The following is a 25,608-nucleotide window of genomic DNA, read 5'->3' on the forward strand; positions in this document are numbered from 1 at the left end:
TTGGTACTAATTATACATTTCTGAGACAGTTGGGAGTTTATCAGCAGTTGGTAATTTAGATTTGGCTGAAAGATGTGGCACATTAAATCCTAAGTAAATATTCATCCCTTCTCCATTTATCATTTGTAACTTTATTCTCCATATATGTTGAATTGAAAAGTTAATCACATTTTGCATATTAATCTGACCTTCTGTGCACTCAAAAAAAGCAGTTGGAATTAATAATACAATACAACAATTAGTGAAGCCTTTGTTTATTTGTATGATGTAGAGGAAAAAAAGGAATACCTGAGATTATATGGCTTCTTGTTTATACAGTCACACATTGCACAGTGCTGAAAAATACCTGTACAGTAAACAAATGCTCTTTTGGTAGCAAATAATACTGTTAATATAATCTAAAGGCTGTGGACAATATCATCATAAATGTGTAAAACAAAACAAGTAGCGACAATACCAATGAACATGTAGAAGAAATGACAAAACCCTTGTGTAGTATAAATATTCAGTGCTACATATAAAAATAAAACAATGTTAATAAAAAAAACATTAAAATGCAGTATTTCACTTCTCTCAATACGTTAAATACACAGGTTGTTTTTTTTATTTCAAACTGTATACAGTAACAGAAGGCTTTAGCAGCCCTTGAGTGGTTTAAAGATGATTAGAGGTGGCAGTGCATATGTGTTAAGTGTCCAAGTGAGCAGTCCAAAGGATTATAGGGGATTGCCATGAATGATCTTGGGGCACTTTTCTGGCTGTATGCAGTAGTTGTTGTGTAGAACCAGACCAGCAGGACACTGGCAGCCGGGGACACAGGGCTTGAAGCAGTGGCTCTCTATCACCCCGAGTGGTACGTCCACATTGAAGCAGGTGACGGGACACGGGGGTCCGCACTCGTCAAACACAAAGCCCCTCTCCACTGGACAGCCAACAGCTATAGAGGACAGCAATAGAGAGAAAACAATGAGAGACTGAGAAAACGGTCACCTCTTTGGCTTCAAGGGTAAACAGTGGGAATTAGCAGGTGTCAACAATAAGATCACCTTTTCCCCCCAAGATGTCTTTTCATATTCATTTGAGGCTAATTTGTTGTGCATGGCTTGCTTCTAGCACTGTAAAGCATCACCGAGCAGTTTTACAACAGGAGCAGGTGGAACAGGGTGAGTTTTTGATTGAAAACAGAAGATGAGTCATAGAGACCCTTCGAGATCTAAAAATAAAACATTTGTTATATGACTATTTGGCTTTTATTTTTACTGCAAGTGGTCAAATTGCAATGTGATTCAGTAGAATTTTCACTTATCACCTCTCATCTTACACAAAAACATTTTTTAAACTTGGTTTCAAATGTTGATGATTTGCCCATTTGAAAGCCATCAGTCTGCACCTCTATCATGTGTCACCAACTCCCAAACTGAAAACACGCGTCAAACTGATCACCTGAGAGTTGATCATAGAGCCTGACAAATGTTAACAATATTAAAGAAACAGCCCTAAAAACAGAGTAATAGTGTGAGCTGTTTCATCATACAGTGGGTGTTTACTTCCCACTGACCGGATAGCATTATACTCATATCTAATTATGCACTCAAACTTGGAGGTGTCCAACTTTGGGTATTAATCACTGAATCATGTTGGTTTGTTGTCTTCCCCCCTCATGGGCGCACATTGTGATTCTGGGCTATACAAAATAAACTGAATTGAATTGAATTGAACATCTATCGATGAGAGAACTTGGAAACCCAACAATCATATAGAAAGTAGTGAATAAATGAGCGAGTGAGTGATTCCAGATTTCATCAGGACAGTGTGGGTGTGGTTTGATCAGATTTGATTAACAGTGGTTTGGCAACATATGCAGTAAGAGTAACAACCACTTAAATGTCAAAATATTTAGATTCAAATGTTGCTCAATTCTGACTGGTACACAGAGGTATGTCTGTATCACCTTTTTCCATCGGAGCAAAGTTTTAAATCAGTGAGACATACATACAGACATTTCTCATGTGAAATGACAAAATCTGCTCTAACTTTGGCTGATTATTTCCAGCATACCACATGCTCATTCAGCAAAGAAGCTGATTAAGAAAATAAAACAACATGACCTTTGAGTGTGTGTTTCACTCACCGCACAGCGATGGGCTCCTCCATTGCAAGACGACTCCAGCCTCTCTGCACTGGCTGGCATAGGCCTCTAGTGTGTCGCACAGGCACTCATCAGTGTTGGCCCCACAGGCACAGAGGTCGTACACACAGGCTCCGTACCACGGTTCAGGAGGCACCACGCGTTGGCAGGGCTTAAAGACAGCAGACTTCAGGACCTTACAGCGAGCGTTAGCCCCCTTCTTGGCCTGGTAGCCTGCGTCTTTACAGGGATCGATATTCTCACCGGGGCGACAGGATGGGAGGGAATGGCTACTATTCGTGACCTTAAATAAAAGACAGGTGTTTGATTTGCATGCAGTTCAATTTCTTGTTTTTGTATGTATTCTGTGTTGGTCTATGTTTTTATTTTACCCTCCAGCTGTTGCCAAAGTCAGACTCCGACAGGCTGAGTCGTCCGCTGGGCATTCGGAGGTCATCCTGGTAGTAGTTGTTGAAGTTTCCACAGAGCCCACAGGTGTGGCCCTTATAGGAGCCTGGCACACTCACTTCCAGATGTGAGCGACCGCTCCACAGTACCTAATGGTGAACCAGTGAGTGTATAAGTGTGTGACAGAATCTAAAGTGCCTTACTGTTTCCAATCATATGTTAATCACAAGATAAAAGAGATAAAAAGACTGTACCTTCAGCCCGATGTTAGTGTTGAGTAAGATGGTGTTTGTCTGTCGCTCCACGTAGATGTACGGTTCTCTGAGGAACGGCAAAGTCACAACCTCATCATTCACCTGAAGAGAACAGAAACAGCTGAGTGGATGAATATCACAGACATGACTTAGCAAAAATAATTTCCAATATTTGTACACACAAACCTTCACAACCCAGTCCTGGAGAAGCTGGACTGTGATGTCTCCTATAAACACAGTCACCTCTTTGGTCCAGGACACTCCTTTACGCCCACGATCATCGTTAGTGGCATGAACACTGTATAAACAAGGAGGAGTCATTGGGCAGGGCAAAAAGAGTAACATTTTATTAAAATGTATTAAAAAATTGTATTTAAAGGTAATGGAAATGTCATTTTGATTGTTCTCTTTTATTGGTATTTTCTTAAAGACATGAAGGAATTTAATTCAAAAGTTGTCGTTTCCTGTTCTAAATGTATAAAGTCAAGTCTTTTCCACAGCAGGTTACAAAAGCAAAGCATCTTGAAAACTGGATGTTTTTGCAAACAGCATTAACAGCAGCGATTAGACTGGATGTTTGTGTCAGACAGCAGCTCCCAACCTCTTTGGCTTGATGCCCCTTAAAGTTCGTTAAAGTATTTCTCTTTAAAATTAAATATGAAAAAGTATATTTACAACAATCAAGGTTAACACTCTAAAACTGATAATTTGCTTTGTCAGGACTGTGGGAGTTTGATAAGCTGTCAAATTTTCATTTAAATATTGCTAAATTCTGGATTTGCCCATATAATTATGAGACATCAACTTTTTTTTAAACGAGTCCCATGCCAACTTCAAACCAGTGAGAATAACTCACTTTTATCAGATAATTCTAATTTAAATTAATTAAAAAACGTATGTTCAAGCTATGGCAGAAAATGTTGTTTTCATGCAAAACCCCATCAGTCATTGAGAAGCCGACCTTTTAAACAAAGCAACATCTCCTTCTGACCCCTCGTCACAGGTTTTGTATATAAGTTGCGAGCAGCCGAAGAGTGTTTTTCCTTCGAAGATCATTTCATTGAAATTATTTTTACAATTCAAACAAATACAGCATTAGTAGAGCAAACATGTCTACTACCATGCAAAACTTGCTTAGGTAACCATGGTGACCAACTCACCTGAAGTCTCCATTCTCACAGTCCTGCGCCAGGATGTATGTGCACGCTCCCTGGAAGTGCAGCATGCGGCCATCGAAGGTGCGATAATGAGGGTCGCCGAAGGCAATGCAGGTGGCTGGACGAGGAAGGCAATGAGGACAACACAAACCTGGGACAATGGCTGGCATCTCATCCTGCAAAAACACAAACACACAAACACAGACAAACACACTGAGCAGCTTGCCGAAGTTTTAACACTGATTGAAAATGTCAGATATTTAATGTCTCTCTACAGACTGATGGTTCAGGACAGTGAGGCTTCATGGAAACATTTCAGATTATGATGAAACACTATGAAATGTGTGTGTGTGTGTGTGTGTGTGTGTGTGTGTGTGGGGGGGGGGGGCTACTGACTGTTGCACAGGTGATTGAAGGGCAGCGTTCAGTGTGACAGTGTACGTCTCCAAACACACATGTACAGCCGGTGCACTCATCCACCTCCCACTGTTCATTAGAGTGATACACTGTTCCCTGGTACAAACACGACGCCCTTGAGTCTACAACGCACACGCACAAGCAGAGACACACATACACAGACATTAAACTTGTTAGGCAGAGCACAAAAGTTGTGGAAGTTCACTGTATTGGCTGGTTGTGATACCTTGGCATTCGTAGCAGCATTTCCCTGGAATCTTCACTTGTTTCTGGCCATTTAGACAAACGACGGGTAAACATTCTTCAATGCTGCACTCAATATAGCCCAGCTAGGGATGAAACAGAAAGAACAGAGTACTTTAAATGTAGATGTCTGAATAGATACAAGATTAAAAATCCAGTCCAGTAATGGAAGGCAGTTAGTATATTTATTTATGTACTGTACTAAAGTATGATTTTAAGGTACTGTACTTGAGTATTTCCATCTAATGCTGCTTTATACTTTCTCATCCCTCCATTTCGGAGACAAATTTGCACTTTTACTACACAAAAAAAATACAACAGATATAGTAATATTTTACATATAAAACTCAAGATCATCTTATAAAATATGATGCCTTGTTATAGATTAAGATCTTGTTCTACTTTAGGAAATGTATTCTAGGGTTAGAATACAGAATGTGAGGTGTGATTAGGATTCTTATCTGTCAATTTAAGTGAAAAACATTGTTCAATCACTGCTTCTTCAGCATATGTACATGACCAGAATCAAAAATATATATTTTTTGCAGACCTTGGTTTTATGACTGTTTTTAGGTTTGCACTGCTATTCTTCAGTGACCTTGAATGCTGCTTGAGATCCTATGGCCATACCCATCTTAACTGTCTTCATTTCAACTTCTTCAAAGGCCTTTACTTGATTAACCTTTAGTCTTGTTTATTATTATTTGACCTTTGTTAATATTTGCTCTGCCATATTATCTTGAATTTAACATTGTTTTGAAAAGTGGTGTGTAAATGTTACTATCATTAGTTGAAGCATTGCATGAGCAGTGTAAGAAATTCTTTAAGACTCACGTTACAGGTACATGTGACGCAGTCGTCAACGCTGTCTGTCCAGCTGCTGCCGTTGGCCACACGTCTGTTCTGGCCCTCAATTACACAATCTGCATGAAACACAGGAGAACCATCACAATAATGGATGTGTTAATGCCAATAAGACTTCCTTGAAATTTTAAAATGTACAATGAACAGACAAACGGGAGGAAAGAAGGTGTTATCTCACCTTTACACACAGGGCAGCATGAGTCTGGAGAGTTAAACTGTTCATCGAAAGGGCATGTGAGTGGGAGGCAGTTTTGGTGTAAGCAGGTCCATGTGAGGTCCTAAATCACAGACACAGGATCAGTGTACTGATCAAATCACATGGGATGTTGACATAAGTTTGATCAATACAAACAATTTAGATCTCAAGGAGCCCAGATGTCAAACTAAACTCACTTCACTTACTTCGTATTAGGCTTATGAAATGGCAAAAATCTAACATTTTTTACGACTTCTGACAGATATTCTTATCACATTACTTATTTGTTCAACTGTGAAAATGTGACTATTATGCACATGTTTCCATTACAGGCTATTACAAGCTGTGTCAGCGGCATTCTCTTACTTAGATTCAGATCGAGTCATACTTCGCATAATGCTTCTTATTCCTGACATAGTGTTTTCATAATATAGCCTAGGAAAAGTGTTGTTGCCGTGGTACCTTGCAGTGGCAGGTAAAACATGGGTCATCTGTTGCCAAGACCTCGTTGCCAATCAGTGCAGCGGTGCAGTTACTGAGAGGCTCTAAACATACACAAATATACAAATGTTACAGAGCTCAGTGACAATGCAGATATAACAAGCAGTGTATCACAAATGCAGTTTTATACTGACGTGCACAGACAGGACAGCAGGACTCTGGTCCAGAAAACAAGATGTTGCTCTTAGGACAGTCGACCAGACTGGGACACTGCTTTCGGTAACACCTCAGATGTTGCTCTCCATCCGGCATCACCTGGGACACACACACAAGTTCTGATTACAATGACTACTGTTACTAATATTACTTCTATTATCAAGGACAGTTGAAACAATTTGTTAATTTATCTATACATTGATAGAAGATAATCAGAGACATTTATTAATCATTTAAGTTGTGTTTTTAACAGCAATGTCAAATATCATGTAGTTCCAGCTTCTCAAGGTTAAGAATTTACTGCTTTAAATCAATTAATCAAAGAGCATGTAAAAATCAGGTTTCCAGCTCTCAGGTGTATAAGTATGTATCGTACCTCACAAGTGCAGATCTGACAGGGGTCATCAGCTGGATGGAAACTGTCACCTGGACCATACACTCTGCCCTCAAATACACAGTCTACGTGAAAAAAAACAATAATATAAGATTATCAAGCACCAAAACAAAATAAAATCCTAATATGAAACATGAAGCTTATGTGCCTTGGATCTTCATTTGCTTACCAGCACACACGGGGCAACACTCCCCGGGAACGCTGATGAAGTTGACGCAGGGAGATAAACAGCGTACTTCAGAGCAGGTGGTCACCCCGTCCACACACATACACGTCATACAGGGGGTGGAGTCTGCAAACCAGCTGCTGCCCTCTGTGTGCTCCTCTCCTCCATACACACAACCTGAGAGAGAAAATTAAATCACTGGTAAAAAGAGTTTCCTTCTGCGATAATCATTTTCTGAGATCTAGTTACCTCTACAGCGAGGACAGCAGGCTCCTGGATCAGTCAACTGATGCATACAAGGCAGCTTTGGACACTCAGGAGACGCACAATGAACCTCACCCACCTGTAAGACTCAGATAGATTAACAAATAAACCCATAAAAAGTGCAAATATGGAGGAAAAAGTAAGAGATGGAAGAGTCAGACCTGGCAAGTGCAGGTGGAGCAGTGGTTTGAACTCAGAGTCCATGTCTGTCCGTCATTAAACTCCTGTCCATCCAGCATACACACTGAGACCAGAGACAGACAAGAGTAAAAGACAGAGTAAGGAAAACATTTTTGAGTCTATTTTAAAGTCTATTTTAGAGAGGCTTGTTGTCATGTTTTCATATAAGCAGTTTATGCATGTGTGAGTTTTTGATGTCCTTGAATCTGCAATGGCCTTTATCAATTCCCATAAATACTTTTAGGTGCTTTCTAAAGCTAAATTGAAGGATCTGGTGTAAGTTAAAAAAAACAATTGGTAAAATAATCTCTCAACATGAATGACTAATAGTTTAAATTACATTATCTTGGGATCAGCACAAAATGCACCCCATAAAGTCAGTCAATTAGCGGATTACATTTTTTTATAATTTATTTTTAACTTTTTGGGGTTAAAGTGTTTTTCTGATTCAGTAGGCTTAAAAGTACCATGCATGGAAGATACAACTTGGCCAAAACAGCCCAAATATTGTGTCCATCTCATGCTGACAAATTGTGAGTCAAAAAATTATATATTTATTTTTTCAAATTGCAGGGACAGGGTTCATTTGGATTAAATATTGATGCCACAGATCTGCTACAGCTAAACATATTAAAAGACTCAGTAGTAACACGTAAGCGTTCTCATACCATTTACACAAACAGTTCTGGAAGTACCTGTGCACTCAGGACAGCACTGTCCTGGCTTGGTAACTGGTCGGACACAGGGTGTTGGTGGGCAGACCAGGGGCACACAGGTGACGGTGCCTCTCACACAAGTGCAGCGCTGACAGGGGTTGGAGGAGGGTTTGAAGGTTTGACTGTGAGAGTGGACGACACTCTCATACAGACAGGAGTCACAGACGGGGCAGCACGTATCTGAAGGGACCGGGTGGGAGCACCGGACTGGACAAGGTCTCTTCTGACAGTTCACCACCTCATTCTGATCAGAAGGAACCAGTTGGGAAAGAAAATAAAAAAAGGGGGATAGAATTAATCAGACAATTTGACTTTGTATCAAATGCACAGTTCTTAATTTTCATCCATTAAGAATTGTCATACTAACCAGACAAGAGCACGAAGAGCAGGGATCAGAGGGAGAAGTGAAGGAGGAGCCGGACTGATATTCTTTCCCCCGATGAAGACAAATCCCTGTGCAGACAGGGCAGCACTCCCCAGGAGGGGTCACTGGACGTACACAGGCCACACTTGGACAAGACACATGCGCACACACCACACCACCGTTCTAAACACAAAAACATACGCATTGAGGTTGACCATATTTCTTTTGCATATTCATTAATAGTCCTTGTGTACAACTGAAGATAAAAAAGAGTGGTAACTAGGTGTATTCATGCTCCATATGTAAAAAATAAAATGAAGTGCTCCATTAAAAGTAACCAGAAGTATCATTTTTAAAATAATGATTGTTTGTAACATACTCAACAGGAAAAAGTGGATTATGCGGCAACTGACGTTAATATGTTTTGACACTTTTTTTTGTGTTACTCTGGGTTACCACTGGAATCCACTATAAATGCTGTAAAATAAAATTACAGTTGCTGTCCCATGTGAAGAAGCAAACTTTTCAGAGCCTACAACGGGCAAGTATTTGTTACTAAAAAAATAAACTCCTCTTGGAGTATTTATTTAAAACATCTCTGTGACTTCATACATGTTAGTCATCTTTTTATCACTGATGAGCCATTCCATTTTTTACTACTTTGACAAGTTCTGGTCCACAGCTCCAACACCAGAGGGGTACTTACTGTAAAGAATTTATACCAACTTTCTAGTTAGGGTTTCCATCTATAGGTAAAAACAAACAGTGGATAAAAATTAAAACATGTGCGTGTTAGTACCAGACAGGAGCAGAGCTGGCAGCGGTCTGCAGGGTGTGGGAATCGCTCTCCGTTGAAACAGCCCCGACCATTAAAGTTGCATCCATCACAGACTCCACATGCACAGCCATCTAGAGCTGGATGTGGGCATGACACAGCAGGGCATCTACTCTGTGTACACACCACTTCACCTCTCTATGGAGAAAAAAACAAATATGTACAGTAGCTGTGATGCAGAAAGACCCCGAAACTAAATGCAGCCCTTCTTCCTCTCACTGAGCATGTGCAGTCCTGGCACCCTCCCTCTCCTCCTGAAAGGATCTGTCCGTCAACATAATTCACACCTTGGAATTGACAACCTATACAAAAAAACATATATTAATGACTTACTCTACCTAACATGAACTGTGATATGTTGTAAGCTGGTTACCGTCACAGACAGGGCAGCCACAAGCGTTGGTGACCGGGTGAGGGCAGTGGGTGGCTGGACACGACTTCTTCATACATCTCACTGAACCACTCTGTAAGAGAGGAAGCATGACACATAAAATACAAGGGACTAACCAGCAGGAATATGTACGTGAATGTGTGTGTTGATGCTACCTGGCAGGTGCATTCAGCGCAGAGGTTTCCTGGGTCAGGGATTGACTGCCCATTTGCAAGGACTGCACTGTTATAGAAACAGCCTGTCAGATAAAAACAAGTTTATGTGTCCATTTTGTAATCACTGGAAAAGATGAAACAACTAAGTTTAAAATCAATGATCCTAAGTTAGGAATGTGGGCAGAGTTTGATATTGACTTTACATACGTTCGCATTCTCCACAGCATTGTCCGGGTGGTTTGTAAGGGTGGCTGCACTCTCCATAGCAAGGTAACTTGGTGCAGATGACCTCACCTCCGTAACAGTAGCATACACCACAAGGGTCTTTGTCATCACCAAACTCCGTGCCATCAGGGTATTCTTTACCATGAAACATGCAGCCTGCAAGTAGAAAACTGGAGAGTAAGATATTTTTGAGACAACCTTTGGAAAATAGTTCCTAATTAAACCTGTTGACAGAAATGTCTGTGGTTCATCTGTAGTAACTGGAACATTTGCTTATAGCTTTTCGCTCACCATCACAGGACATGCAGCACTGTCTCTGGACTGGGTGGTTACAGTTGGACGGTGGACAGCGCTTCCTCTCACACTGGACGGAGCCCTCACGGCAAACACATACTGCACATGGATCAGATGCATCATCCCAACTCTCCCCATTAGCTCGCTCTCTGCCCTCGTATAAGCAGCCTGCAAGGGAAATGAGAGAGAGAAAACATGATTTTAACAAAAATGAAAGACTGCGTTGAACTTGCTGAGGTCTTTTGTTTCAACCGATGACACAAAGTAAGAAATTTTACCTTCGCATGTCCGGCAGCACTGCTGTGTGATGGGATGAGCACATGGAGCAAAGGGGCAGGGCTTGCGCTGACAGTGAACCGTCCCATTGGTGCAGGTACATGATCGACAGCTGTCAGTTGGGTGGTAGAAACGCTCGGTATGTCTGTAGGGTCGCTGTTCATACACACAGTCTGATGGAGGAGCTAAGGGAATATCAGTGAAAAAATGTAACTGTGTGTTTCCACTAAAGAACTTCATAATCAATGTCGTGTTGGACCATCATGAGCCACTATTATAATGGTCTTTCTTAAGCTTTTTGTTTTCAAAATAAGGATCAGATGAAGACATTATTAAGCCATAACTTGATAAAGAAACATAAAATTAAAATAGGAGCAAAAAGGGGACATAATAGCTGCTCACTAACAATAATAAACAGTCAAGCGTAAAAATCAATATGCTGGGGGCTTTTGGGAATGTAAACAGGAAGAGAAATCTGCCATGGTGTCAGTTAGTTAGCTTTGTTTCATTAAAAGTATGCCAAATTCATTCTCATGCAAGAAATGGTTACAGAAATAGAAATATAAAAATATGTGTAGAATTTCTGTGTTCAGATTTGTGTCAAAGAAAGTACGCTTTTGATGCAAATTTTCAATAATCGGGCGCTAATGGTAAAACTAATTGCACAGACAGTGTTGATATTTGAGCAACATTACATGCCAAACTACAATAACTAACCTCGTGATCTATCTTAGTGCACTTTCATTTCTCATCCTTCTGAACTTTTCTATCTTGCACATCCTTACCAGGACACTGGGGGCAGCAGTCTCCAGGCAGCACATTTGGGTTGGAGCATGGCAGCAGTGGACACCTCCTCATCAGACACTGGACATTCCCATTCTAAAAGAAACACAACACAGATTGAAATAAAAACCTGCTCCAAGAACTCCACAGGTGATCAACACAGCAGGGCTTAGTCATACTGTGATGCTCATTATTCTTACTATGCAGCTGCATGTCCTGCATGAGTCAGTAGGATGGGGAAACTCCTGTCCGTTGGGATACTCTTTCCCAGCATAGCTGCAGCCTAATTTAGAGGAATGTTGCGTACATTTTAGTTAGAAATATTCATTTGTATGCATAAAATTCATGTTTCCTCACCATTGCAGTTGTTATGACAGCATGTTCCGTGTCGAGGCGCGTTACAGTGAGGATGAGGGCATTGGGCTTGGTGGCAGTCAACCTGGCCGCTCACACATTTACACTCCTCACACACACTCACAGGGTTGGGAAAAGCCTCTCCATCCACAAATATGCGGTTTTCAAAGGAGCAGTCTGGGAGAGATGCAAACACATAGACGTTACAGTGAGCTGACTGAGAATAAACTAAAAGGAAATTAAGCTACTTGATTCATGACCATATCTAGTTCTGAGTTTGGGTACCTGGACATTTAGGGCAGCACTCTCCAGGTGGTGTGTATGCGTTGGAACAGTTTAGTGGAGGACAAGGTCTTCTCTCACACTCTACGCTGCCATGCTGAGGAGAAGGGAGGGCTGTATCAGCATGTTTGAAGGCTAATAGTACTGTGCAGTGTGTGTGTGTGTGTGTGTGTGTGTGTGTGTGTGTGTGTGTGTGTGTGTGTCTGTGTGTATGAGAATGGAGATGTGCTCACCTGACATGTGCAGATGTGGCAGGGGTGGTCAGGAGTCGTAAACCTCTGGCCATTGCTGTAGATACGATGGTTATAGGTGCAGCTTTCACACAATGCACAACATGAACCTGGGGAAAGGAAAGAAACTGTTTACTGACGCTACACTGTTACTTGCGTATCAACAAAGCTAAGGCACACACAGTCTTACCAGCGGTCTTGCTGGGATGCAGGCACTCGGTTGGGGGGCACTGTGTGTGTGTACACAGCGTATCTCCATTCAAACAGGTGCAGCTGGAGCAGGGACCCTCAGGGTGCCAGTTGGAGCCTTCCTCATATTCTAGCCCCTCCAACACACACGCTACAATGAAAACGCAGAGTCATATATTCATTGATAAATTGCACCTGTGTGTGTGTGTGTGTGTGTGTGTGTGTGTGTGTGTGTGTGTGTGTGTGTGTGTGTGTGTGTGTGTGTGTGTGTGTGTGTGTGTGTGTGAGTGTGTGTGTGAATGCATTATAACCTTTGCAGATTGGACAGCAGAGATGTGGGTCTATAATGGGGTTGGAGCACTGGACAGGAGGGCACTTCTCCTCACGGCAATTGACATTCCCACTCTAAAACAGATACAAAGTATGAAAACGTTAATATACAGAACAATCATACAGAACAATATTAGCCATTATGTGCATGCTCGCTCAGGTACTAGAGTGTTATAAAATGCTTTTAAATGTATTGAAATCATACTGTGCTTGAGACATGAGACAAAGGTAGAAACATTTCCCCCTTTGTGAATAAAGCCTAATGCACCCTCGCTCATTAAATCGAACATGTTTTAATACAAAAATCTCCAAGTTTAACCACTTTCTTCTTGAATATACTTGCCTTACACCTGCACTTTAGGCAGGGTCCACTACCAGGGGGGGTAAATACTTTCCCATCAGCATACACCCTCCTGTCATACTCACATTCTGTGGAAACAAATAAAAAAATAGTAGAAGTAGAATAGGAGGATGGCATGCAATAGGCAAAACAAAGTTTACAAAGACATGAAGAAATGGCCTTTATTTGACAAATTACTGACCATCGCAAGTTGGACAACACTCTCCTTTGCGCTTAGCTGGATGACTGCATTGTGGTGTAGGACATGATGAATCAATGCGCTCACAAGACACTTCTCCTGCCTAACAGGTAGACACAAGAGATAAAGATAGCCAGATACAGATAAAGATATATGGGTTATGCAGATAACCCAAAATCTCTCTCTCTCTCTCTCTCTCTCTCTCTCTATATATATATATATATATATATATATATATATATATATATATATATATATATATATATTATTTTTTCACAACAGGACACAGCTTAATTTTCACACTTAATTCCATTTGCAAACTTATTCACATTTACTTCTGAAAGTGCAAAAGGTTTTGACAGGTTTTCTTTGAATCCCTGGGTCTTGAATTATTGCCAACACTTCATCCAGTCACATGAACATAAAAAAAACTAAAAACGTTGCCAGACTGAACTCACAGAGCAGCGGCAGGAGAGGCAGGGGTCTCTCCTTGAGGGGAACTTCTGTCCATCCACATATAACTTGGATTCATATTCACACTGCTCACACCTGCAGGTCACATAAACACACCGTAAACATCTAAAACTTTTGGAAATGTTGTCTTGAAGGTAGGAGATGAATGAGGTGGATTGATCCAGGCTTGGAAGTGATATGGATGAGAATAGACAGGTTAGTTACCGTGGGCAACAGTCTCCAGCACGATGCAAAGGGTTTTGACAAGTCACGGCAGGACAGGGAAGGGGTGAACAAGCCACATTTCCGTTCTGGAGGAGAACGATATAATAAAGATAAACTTGATTTATACAAACAACAATCTTCATTTAATGATGAATGTGATGATAAATGCCATACCAAACATGTGCACTCTTGACAACGGTCTCCGGTAGGGATCACAGCTCCATTTGAGAAGTCGTGACCGTTCACACCACATCCTGCAAGACATACACAATCACACACTGTGTTTCTGCAACTTACTGAAGCCATTCACACACACACACACACACACACACTCCTCCAGTGAATTGAAGAAACCCACCTTGACAAACTGGACAGCAGGTGTTGGGTGGAGGAGCAGCTGGGTTTTCACATGGAGTGTTACACTGCTCCCTCTCACAGCGAACCTGACCCTCCTGGTAAGAGAACAGAACAATATCAATACAGATGAAGGTGATAGAGAAGATGAGAAGGTTAAATTGCCAATCAGTATCAAACCCACCAAACAGTAGCAGACATCACAAGGATTTACTTCCGGCCTCCACTTGGCTCCATGATCATGCTGGACACCAGAATGGATACAGCCTGCAAACACATATTTACATTGCTTTACTGGTGTTACTGGAAATGAAAACATAGGGAAATAAAATGTCTCTTTCTGGAGGACAAAGCTTTCAACCATTTTAATTCAGAACAATCTTATCTGTTAAATGGACTTATATCAGCCCTCAAATCTGGAAGCACATTTGCACCCCCTGCTGTCTGGTAGAGATGCTTTCTGGCCAGTGTTAACCTGTCAACATATTGTATTGATACAATAACAGAATCACATTTATTTTGTGGTGCCACACCTCTTGTTTTGCTTCTCACTGACCAAAACCAACTAGAAGTGTTACCAAATAAAGGTGTTTTTTGTAATGCTCAGCCCATTTAAAGGCTGCCTAAGGATTTGTAAAGATGTTGCCAACCCTATCATGATGATATTTTCTTAAAACCTTTGTGAGACAGTCTTCATTTTTTAAAAACCCATATAAACTGTGACTCCAGTTCAGAGTTTGGATGTATTCCAAAAGGGTTTTTATATGAAGAAGAATCTATGCTTTTGGGCATTTTTTTTTGTTTCTTCATAAAAGTTTTTATGTAGTTAACTGAGGCTGAGGTTTTGTGTTAGATTTTTCTCTCTAACAAAGATTGTTGTGGACTTGTTTTTGCTTTGTCCTTACCTCTGCATCTCTGGCAGCAGTCTCCGGATAGAGTCTCCCTTTGAGTGCAGTCCAGTGCAGGGCAGGGTTGAGGATAGCATTCCCTGTTACCCTCCTGGTGGCAATGAAAGGAAAAAGAGGTGAGAGAAAATGATTAACAGGGAAGAACAGAGCAATTTTTCAGGCTTGAATATGTTTGTATTAGTGTAGGTGTAGGTCAAAACAAAGATACTCACCTTACATGTACATGTCTGACAGCCGTCTCTACTGTAGGACACATTATGAACTGTACCATCCAGCTCACACCCTGAAAGTGAGACAGAAGTTGAAGTGCATTAACATTTTGGAGCTTGTGGGTGACATATCCTAGGAGATAAAAGTTTGAGTGTATACTGGTAGTTTAAGTAAGAAAAGAGGAATTTGGAAGTAAGTTTGAGCTTTGGTGGTCCCTCTTTTTCCACTAATGCAGATTTTTTTTTCACCTTTTCTCAACTCACTGGGGAACATCTGGCTCTGCTCCATCTCCAGTGATGACAGAACTGCACGGTTCTGATGTGATATACATGTGCTTGCTCTCACACGTACTGTATTTTATGGGCCGCAACTATAACCACAAGGGCCTGCAGCCTTCAAGCCACTAAAGACCACCGGCAAGTGGAAGAGACACTTGCCTTCCAACACTGGAAGAGATTTACTGTAGGAGTAACAGATCACCGCAACAATTTCCTTCATTCTGTGGCTGTTTAGGTTATGTTGATGAAAAATAACTTTGTTTATTGTACAGCACATACTAAACACTGTGAAGAGCAAAGTTGCTCAATTTGTTCCATCAAAGGTTTTCAGGGAGCTCATGAAATACAAGTTTCGCCTAGCTTGGACATTTCAGCAGATAATTATTTTAATGACAACCCTCCGAAGGACAGAGACAATGTGTTTGTGTGCTAGAGAGGGTGATAATCAAAGAGTGTGAGAGAGGCTAGTGAGGCTGCCTACTGTGCCAGCAGCCAACAGGCATTTCCTCTAGCAAGCCAAGCATGCATGAGATCAAAGTGTGTGTGTGGGAGTGTGAGCCTGCGAGTGTGTATCAACCGGGTGCCATTGGAGTCTCCTGGCAAACATGCTGAAACAATTAAGGGGAGGATGAATGAAAAGACAGAGACAGTGACAAAGAACAGGCAAGAGGGGTGAGAGAAGGGACAGTGGGCTGTTTGGGCACATGTGTATTACATTGATGGTTAAAATGTGAACAACAAGCTGGACAGAATAAAGTTTACATAACTCTGTGGGAGCGGACTAAGGGAGAGAGAGACAAAGAGAGACACAGAATAATCCTTAATGAGGCCAGTCCAAATTCAACTCTCATGTGTTTGTTTCTCTCCATTATTACCTCAAATGCTCAAAGCAGGAGGTTGAGTAAAACTGTATCCCAATACAAAGGCAAGGTACTCTAAAACGTATAGAACACATTGGCAAATGGTAGTAATAAAAAAAAAAAGAATAATACATTGTAAAAAACATTCTATAACTACCAGGATGATGCTCTAAACCTGCATATAGATAAGATATTTGACAGTTGAGGGCAGTGTCTTAGTTAACAGTCAAATTTTTTCACATCCAGCAGTAACAAGTCATGTTTCTGTTCACCCAGAGAATATTAGTCAAATAGTCACTCTCTTTTAGCTCTGTTTTTGGTCTCTACCAACCTCTGAGGTAAATACAAACCAATTATCTACAGACCTTGCTGTCAACAGTGCACTTCTTTCAACAGAGAAATGGATTAAATAACTTTAACCAACTCCTGACAATGTGGTCTCTGGATCATCCAGAATAATGGAGACATTACTGATTATTGTCAATTCCTTATTATCAATTATCTCCAATGCAAGATATCACTAGAGGTAAGTAAGAAAATATGAATGCTTTCTTGTAATATACAAAGACATACATACTATGTATATACAGCATAAGAACACATTACAGAGAAGACATTTTCAACCTGGACCCTGTTTTCCTGTGTTTTTGTGTCCAAGATACTATAAAGGACTTTTTTTTTTATTGGTCCAGTATTGAGCGAGTTATTTATGTCCACTAAAAGAGATTGTTTTTTCCACTGACAAGGTCAGATTGTTAAGTGTCTGACCATTAAGGAAATTACCCTTAAGAGAAATAAGATATATTTTTCTACCTTACTTGTTTAGCAGCTGGCTGCTGTAGCGTTTACCCCCAATACTGGACCAATTTTACCTTTTAATGTCAGAATGTAAAATATTACAAATCCTATTTTGCAAATGTAACATTGGTAATGAAGTCGTTGTCCCATTTGATTCCAGTATCCTGATTCCAGTCCTTTCAATGGTCATCTTTGTCATGAAGTGATTTTTGCTTTTCTCTCCACACAGAGACGATGTAGGTACAGATGGATGGTCCAATCTCTTCTCACTGCTGTAAAAAGTAGCCGACTTTATTCCTAAATTTTTGGGGGAAAGGATCCAGTGTTTACCAACCATGGCATATTACATGGTTTCCAGTAGCTGGATCCCGCCACTCTGTGAAACAGGAACCACAATTGTTCACATGGCAGACAGCTTCGGGGTACAAATGACAACGGGCCTGGTGGCAGAGGTCAGGGCAGCTAACAGGCGCAGAGCCAAGAGGACAGCCGCTGAACCAGTGGAGCTTGAAACAAAACCTACAGTGTTTCCAAGGAACAGGCATCATTGGTTAAAAAAACAATTGAAAAAAGATTTAACTTAATATTCACGATATGAATACTTTCTCGTAAAGCCAGCTGTTATGTTTCAAGTTCTGTTCTCACCATAACATTTTAGTTCCAAATACTTCTACTGAGATAAGCTTGGTATTTGGGTGATAAAGCTTTGGGGGGAGGCTTAAATGATCATGTGACACACTCTAGAAACTTTGCAACTTGAGAACAACTGGAAACTTGCTGTTGTAGGTGTAAAATAAAGCATGGATCTGCAACTGCAAGGCCTTGTTTTTTATCTCAAAGTTATTGAGAAGCACTATTGGATGGACAGAAGTTGAAATTTGACCAATAGCAGCGTAGCAAATGTTGTGTTTGTCCAATTAGGTGTAAGGAGGGCTAATGCTGATGTCCATGGTAAGGGCAGCACTTGCTATTAATCAACTGTGCAACATACCTAAACTAATGCCTCTCCTAAGCAAATATTCACTATGCCGTGTCAAACTATACAAAGAACAACAAACAACAAATTGTGGGCTGGCTTTGCAAGACTATTGTCACTATTCTTCTTGTAATGCTGATACCTGTGATCTGGTGTGATTGGAAGCCATATGTTGCTCCTATTTTGAGCAGCTGCTGCACTTTCTGGCTTCATTTGTCCAATCCATTCCTGCTCTAGTTGACCATTCAGAGCACTGCTTTTGTCCAGATTAAAAGTCATCCAGTCCTGCATTGCCCAGTGCTGGGGCAGGGAGCTGACTGGAGGACAGGTACGGTTGATGCTGTTTAAAGCTCGGTCACTGGATGACATCAACTGTTGCTGCGTGTGGAAGAAGAACCGCAGGTAGTGTGGCCCATTGAAGAACCAGTTGCAGCTGTCCTTGTCGTAACCATCCATTCCAAAGCCAAAAGCATCAAACCCACTGCTATCCAAACCAAAAGGATCAAACCCATAGATATTGTAGCCTTTGTCACTGAAGAGTTCGGACATTATCTTGTCTCTGTGTTTCTTATTATCACTTTCCTCTGTCTTGTCATGCTTTGTTTTCTTCTCATTCTCAAACACCCCATCCTTACGCATGCCAAACCAGGTGACATTAGAACGATGGAACCCATAGCGGTTTAAACCAGACAAGTCATATCCATCCCTATCAATGAAGTCCTGATTAAAGCCATCTTTGCCGTAGCCCCACCTGTCCCAACCGCTTCGGTCATACCCATTACGATCATATCCATGTTTGTCAAAACCACTGCTGTCAAAGCCCCCAGTTACCAAACTGTTGTGGTTTGAATTGTGTTTGTCAAAGCTACGCATCCAATATTTCAGAGTTCCTTGTGGTTGTGTTTGTATCATATTACAAGGTGCACCAATGGTTATGGGCACATAAATGACACACATCTGCTTCTGGGAAGAAATCACATCGTCGGGGGTAACATCAAAAGGCTTCATCTTCACATGCCTCTGTGCAGTAGGGTAAAGGATGTCGCTCTGAGTATGATCATCTCTAGAAGTTGGTATTTTTGATCCATGCTGATGTTTATCTTGCCACTGTACCCACAGCTTGTCCATGAATGCCATGTGTGAGAGGTATAAAGGGTCGTAGGCAGCCAGAGGTGAAGCCATGTGACCCCCTACCCAAAGCCTAAAGAGGCCAGAAAAGGTCTGCAGAGACAGGGAGAACACTTGAAAGTCGGCCTGGTTTATGGTCCTCTGCAAGGTCACTGCATCTGGCAGCCACATCTAAAGGGATTGGAAATTAGTTAGACAAACCTGGTACCAGTCATACAGCTCAAAATGTTGCAATGTATAGAAAAATACAGTGAGGTGTGCTGTCAAATGAATAAACGATGTTTGACAAACCGAGGAGTTGAAACGCCGTCTGAGACAAGGGGACCAGTGGAAACGGGAAGTCAAGCCCTGGAAAGGGTGATGTCGGACGCAGCCAGAGCCGGGCTCACTATCTCCTCCAAACAATCCAGCCTGCCACGCAGCTGAGAAGTTCATCGACCCAGAGTCAACTGTCCACTCAAAATATGGAAGTGCCAGTTTGCATGATGATATTGACTGCAGCTCACGCTCCACTAATCGCAGGAAGTAGCGGTTCCAGGGAAGGAAGAAGGCATGATCACCGGCCAGAGGGGAGAACTCAGCTCTCAGCAGCGCAAAGCCCTTCCACAAAGCTAAACCCACATGCAAAACACACACACACACAAACAAAAAATAATGATAACAAGGTATACTTTAGATTTGAAAAAGATAAGGGAATAAAAAAGATTTACAGTCTTACCTGGTCTGGTGTAGACTTTTCTGATAGCCCGTTGGTACAGCCTCCTCTCTCTCAGTGTGAGGTCTCTGATCTCTTTACGTTGGGTCAGGTGCTTGCACACACAGACAACTCTGCCACTAGGTGTGCATGTGCACTCTTCACAGCCTTGCCTTAACTGTTCCCCATATCTCCACAGCTTTTGTTGAAAGAAGCAACCACAACCTCCACCACATCTCACATCGGAGCACTTCACTCCGGGAAAGAAGCTCATTACTTGAACCTCTCCAGCTTGGTTCCTCACCAAAGCTCGGCACTGTGTTCGAGTGAGGTAATCGCAGGTGTAATTGAAATCCAGGTCTTCGGGGCAGTTTACCCTTTTAAGGTTTCCTTTAAGATCTTCCAGCTCAGAACGTTCTATATTGTCGTACTGCATCTCATCCTCCAAAATACTTGGGTCTGATCCAAAGAGAGTCCTATTCACAGAGGAGAAGTCGTATCCATGTTGACTGTAATTCTGGTGGCTTGTTGGAAGATCCTGCCTTGGTTTGCGGAGGCAGCACGCACCCAACATGCACTGGTTCATACAGGCATTAAAGGAAGGGAAGTTGTTGCTGCTTAGTCCAGAGCAGTAGAGGAAGTCCTCACAGAGGCCTGAGGTAGGATTAAAGGCCCAGCGGCGTTGAAATGGCCGCATCCCTTCACACTTGTTGTCTGGTTTGGGTACCCAACATGCCTAGAAGTGGGGAAGGGGGACACAGGGCCTCTTACCCAGCCTTAAACCCCACTACAATGCCCATAGCCGGAACAGACAGAAGACAAAAGTAAAGTAAAGCACTGCTATTGGGCTCACCCAATGTAGCAGGCCAAACAAGGTCCTACAGCTAAACCATGAACACATAACAGACAATAACAAGAGCCAATCTAAAAAACTACATCAGAAATATTTGACATTTTGAGAAGCCGGTCATTTACTTTTGACGCATAGTCAGATGAGAAGGTTGATACCACTCTCACATCTGTCCATTAAACATGAAGCCACAGCCAGGAGACGTTGAACTTAGCACTTAGACTGGAAACGGGGAAACAGTTAGCTTCACTCTGTCAAAAAGTTACAAAAATCTGCCTATTAGCAACTAGTAGAATGGTATCGATCTTCTTATCTAATTTGCGAGAAAAAAAATGTATTTCCCAAAATGTACTACCTCATTATAAGTCTACTGTGGTGTCAAATGTAGCAATGTAAAGAGGCAAGTAAGCTACAAAAAAAAATGCTAAAACTATAATAAAACTACAGTAACACAAAACTTAACAGGAGAGGTGTTCAAACCCTTCATTTGTGATTAAGACCCACCTCAAGCTTTTCAAAAGTTCTGGAGACCTGCTGGGTAACCAAACATACAATAAGCAAATCTTCCAAACTAAATCAATGAAACACCCACTGTAGACAAAGCTGGGAAAAGCACACAAGGACACATGCTCAACATTACAAGAAGAGTCTAGCACCCTACTAACAGCTATGTGATGCTGAATTTAGGCACAGCAGGGCTTTGAGCTAAATGCATGTTATAACGTCAGCATGATAACATGCTCACAATGAAAATGCTAACATGTTTATGTATTGGAGTAAGGCTAACCATGTTACCATCTTAGTTAAGCATGTTAGCATGCCACCATTTGCTGAATCGCACTAAACACAAAATACAGCTTAATCTGATTTTTATAGAAATCCATTCAACTGGACATTGCCGCTAGCATGGTTAAAATTGGCTGGAACTAATACATAGATTTTCACAACATTGACACAAAAGTTCAGCATAGACGTTTTGTTGTTTTGTCAAACATTATGAAACTACCCTGCCCCACTAATCCTGGTACTAAAATACCTGTCTCAGCTGTCTCTGACACACTGGTCCCTTGGTGTTGGGGGGACAGGAGCAGCGAAACCCAGCAGGGTCAGAGGTCAAGACGGAACATACGCCTCCATTTTGACAGGGGTAAGACAGACAAGGGTCTGGGAGAGGGACGGCCATCTGCAAACTAGCTACTTAACACCAGTTGAATGTCTGTTAGTGTAAGGTTTTTGAAAATCATAGTTTAATTTTAGTGTGTGTTTTTGTATGTATGTGACAAAGATAAACAGGGACAGGAAATGAGGGAGGGAATGAGGGATCGAAAGAGAACTTGCAAAAGCGGACAAATTTTTACCTTCAATTTTAGCGTTGCATGTGACCTTTCCAGATGTGCACACACACACAGTGTTGAGGTCAATCTGCCAGCGCTGGCCATCCTCCACTTCACGCCCCTCCCACACACATCGCTGCCTGACACACTCACATCCCTCCAGGTACAGTACGCGTGACTGTAGGTCTGCGTTCTGCAGAAAAAAAACAACTCTATGTCACGTCACTTTGTATCACTTGACATACTTGTTGTATCATGGAAAGCCATACAATCTAAGTGAAATATGTACCTGAGTTTTGACCATGTCCAGCATCTGAGCCAGATCTTCCAGCCTCTTCTCCAGCTTCTTCAGCCTGTCATCTTTCTGAGAAACAGACTTCACCCCTTGAGGAGATCCCGGGGGCCCCAGCACCAGACCTCTCTGCAGCTGGTCACTCTGGACATCCTGGAGATAATGGTTGGTTTGGTCCGTTGGCCTGCGGCTTGTTTGAGGTTTACTGGAGGATGCATCCTGCTGGAACATTCGACTGCTGTCAGTCCGAGAATCTGAGCTATTGGCGTTTGTGAATTGAGACCGGGGCAGAGCATCTGGAAGGAGAAAGCGACAGATGTTGGGAGAAGAGATTCCTGGATATTTCTTGCATTAATAAAAGAACAAATTTTGAGCTTATACAAACATCCTGGGAAATGCTGTCAAAATGAAAACCCACACTGAGGAAACATAAACAAACTGTTTGGGGGACTATCTGCCTAAGGGCCAAAAGATATGATCTAATCCACAAAAACCATGGTGGTCCCACGACTGAGTTTTGGGAGTATCTCACTCTTTGGAATTCTAGACGGAGTTCAAAAATAAAGTTTTATCAGTTATTTAATAGTCTATATAATTTATGACAGGAGAACTATTCACTGACGTTGTATCATGTCTCCCAGTACAAAAGTACTCAAAATACAATATATTATCAGGGTCAGTAATACAGAGAAATAATTGAGCAAAAGAAAACAAGAAGGGAGTGACACTGCAGCCTCTGGCATATAGTCAGATTCTTCAGATTCTGCAGTATCTGTTTTTTAGCATTCTGTTACAAACTGATGAATGAATGCAAACAGTGTGTGCACGCAAGTATAAATACACATTTATAGTATATATCCATACAAAAAGGATATCATTCACAGCTCTATAGTGAGCTTTGAAATGTTTATTTTGAAAGGCAGGCTTGTGGGTTTCTCTTCGGCAATCTTCTTATATATCTATCCTTGTTCTGTGTTTAAAGAAAATAATTGGTTTCAGTTTTAATATAATAATCTTTCTTTACCTGTAACATTGTCACAGAGCCACGGCCTCCTTAGATATGCTTTCGTTGAAATCTCAGCTGTCTTCAAATATCCCTGCATTCGCGGAAGAAACACAGAAATGCACACATAATAAATGTTACTGTATATACAGAATTCAGATTGAATGGAATGTTACAGTAAATTAGGAAGAATTATTGTATACATTTTGAATATACAGTACTGCAGTTCCAAACTTCACTGTTATGTTGTTGTTTTTTAAATGTTTCATCCTTTAGTGATAATGTTGAACTGCAAATGGGCTCAATTATGCCCTAAAAGAGTACTGTAAATGGTAAGTAAATCAGTGAAGGTGATGTCTCATTTTGTCAGTATTTGAGTATGTATAGGTAAGCAGTATGTGCAAGAAACTCACACTAAATTTGCTGTCTTTCTTCCCTGGTGTGCTGGCAAGAGTGACCACAGCATCTTGAGGCAGGTCCAGGTTGATTCTCTCGTCACTTTTTATCGGTACAAAAACAGCTTCTTGACAATCTACAAAAAATGCCAGCCTATCAGTGTCCAGGCTCACAGCCAGCTGTACCCACTCACCCCCAGAGAAGGGGTTTCTTCTTGGGAAGTGAAAGCTGGCAAGTCCCTGAGCTCCTCCTCGAGCTTGGTAGTCCAAACGCAGAGAATAGTTGTGGGTAGAGGAGATGAGTTGGAGAATGGGTGAGGAGGCAGAGGAGATAGAAAAAAGAGTGGCATTGGAGCCCGACGCCTGATGCCCGACCAAATGAACCCCCATACCACCCTGAAGGTTGGTATACAAGAAGTGGGAATATTCACTGGGAAGAGTCAGGTATGGTGCTCTGGGACGTATTTTGTATATCACACTGCCAGGACTTTGCAGTCTGGCCACACCGCTTATGTGATGGGACATGTTGAGGGCTGCCAGAAGATCGATCACTAGGAGAGAGATAAAACAGTCCTGTTTCAAAAATGCAGACACAAACTGCATGAGGTCATGCTCTGTCTAATGGAGGGTGACACTGTTGTTTCTGGGTTGTAATGAGTGTGTGAGTCTGTGTGAGACGGAATCAGAATGAAGCTATTCATCAGCCGGTCACACATGGCTGCTGGAGTTAAATCCTCACTGCTTAAAGCTTAAGTTAGTAAATCTGTTTTGCTTTATGGATAAAAATGTATAGTTTCCCCCAGTGGTGGAAAGTAGCTAAGTGCATGTACACAAAGTAAGTACTTAATACAATTAATACTGAGTACATGTAATTGAGTATTACAATAGCTATAGGCCTAGCTTCTATGTAAATGAAGATTTTTCATAAAAACATACGATCAGCTCATAGAATTTGATGAGGGTTAATTATTATCTACCCAACATTATGTAAAGTAGTTGACATGATCTTCACCACTACAACAGCTATAAAATGCTTGCACATAATTGATCAAGTCAATAATTGAATCCTATAATATATGGTATGTAAGACTGTACTGAAAAAACAAGTAACTACCTTTGACACTTAAGAATATGTTGCATGAAACACTTTAGTTTTACTTCTTAAATACACTTTAACTTTTGCAGTATTAAGTAAAAGACATCCATATCAAAATTAAAAAAAGCAAAAACAACAAAACTATAAACATGCTAAATAAAAAAACACTGGTGACCCAAGCATGCTTTTGTAAACTCACCATTCTCGTTATTTGGACTGGAGTGCCCCTGCACAGACAGCACAAAGATACAGAGCAAATGTATCTCCAGCAGCATGAGCGTCCTCAGTTTGCCGCTCTCCATTATCCAGACAAAACCAAAATATAAAGCCTGGATCAAAATCCAAACAATTTATGCAAAAGGCATGATATACATTGTCTTTTTAACCTTAATCTGGTGACATGGACCTTGGACTCTAGGTTCAAGATTTCCCTGTTTTCACTGCAAGCAGATCTTTTCCAAAG

At 41.3% G+C, this 25,608-nt stretch overlaps 1 protein-coding gene across 1 annotated transcript; it reads right to left on the bottom strand.

Annotated features, from left to right (window-relative positions):
* Positions 1-234: 234 nt before the first annotated feature.
* kcp (kielin cysteine rich BMP regulator) lies at positions 235-25,608 on the bottom strand. The gene is made up of 46 exons (XM_054620479.1): positions 25,345-25,608; positions 24,068-24,600; positions 23,676-23,748; positions 22,649-22,947; positions 22,384-22,552; positions 15,444-15,514; positions 15,229-15,322; positions 14,508-14,590; positions 14,328-14,421; positions 14,144-14,223; positions 13,970-14,055; positions 13,750-13,840; positions 13,295-13,394; positions 13,096-13,181; positions 12,734-12,827; positions 12,424-12,573; positions 12,237-12,343; positions 12,007-12,100; positions 11,725-11,898; positions 11,568-11,650; positions 11,370-11,463; positions 10,587-10,769; positions 10,306-10,476; positions 9,997-10,170; positions 9,790-9,872; positions 9,617-9,707; positions 9,463-9,545; positions 9,208-9,381; positions 8,412-8,591; positions 8,024-8,288; positions 7,310-7,392; positions 7,134-7,227; positions 6,888-7,061; positions 6,701-6,783; positions 6,303-6,423; positions 6,130-6,212; positions 5,650-5,749; positions 5,442-5,530; positions 4,591-4,693; positions 4,344-4,486; positions 3,951-4,123; positions 2,977-3,088; positions 2,791-2,892; positions 2,521-2,685; positions 2,132-2,432; positions 235-937 (listed from the first exon to the last, which is right to left on the bottom strand). The coding sequence occupies exons 1-46, from the start codon at positions 25,445-25,447 to the stop codon at positions 717-719; spliced, it is 6,309 nt and encodes a 2,102-aa protein (XP_054476454.1). The 5' UTR covers positions 25,448-25,608; the 3' UTR covers positions 235-716.

Source organism: Anoplopoma fimbria, chromosome 19 (genome assembly GCF_027596085.1).
Source record: "Anoplopoma fimbria isolate UVic2021 breed Golden Eagle Sablefish chromosome 19, Afim_UVic_2022, whole genome shotgun sequence".
NCBI lineage: Eukaryota > Metazoa > Chordata > Actinopteri > Perciformes > Anoplopomatidae > Anoplopoma > Anoplopoma fimbria.

Excerpts from the sequence above, each read along its gene's own strand:
- kcp (XM_054620479.1), bottom strand. The coding sequence starts at position 25,447 with ATGGAGAGCGGCAAACTGAGGACGCTCATGCTGCTGGAGATACATTTG. Across the intron at positions 14,224-14,327 it reads CTGCTGTCCAGTTTGTCAAG|GATGTGGTGTGAACGGTCAC; the intron begins GTGGGTTTCTTC and ends TATGTCTTGCAG. Across the intron at positions 6,424-6,700 it reads GTCAGATCTGCACTTGTGAG|GTGATGCCGGATGGAGAGCA; the intron begins GTACGATACATA and ends TGTGTGTCCCAG.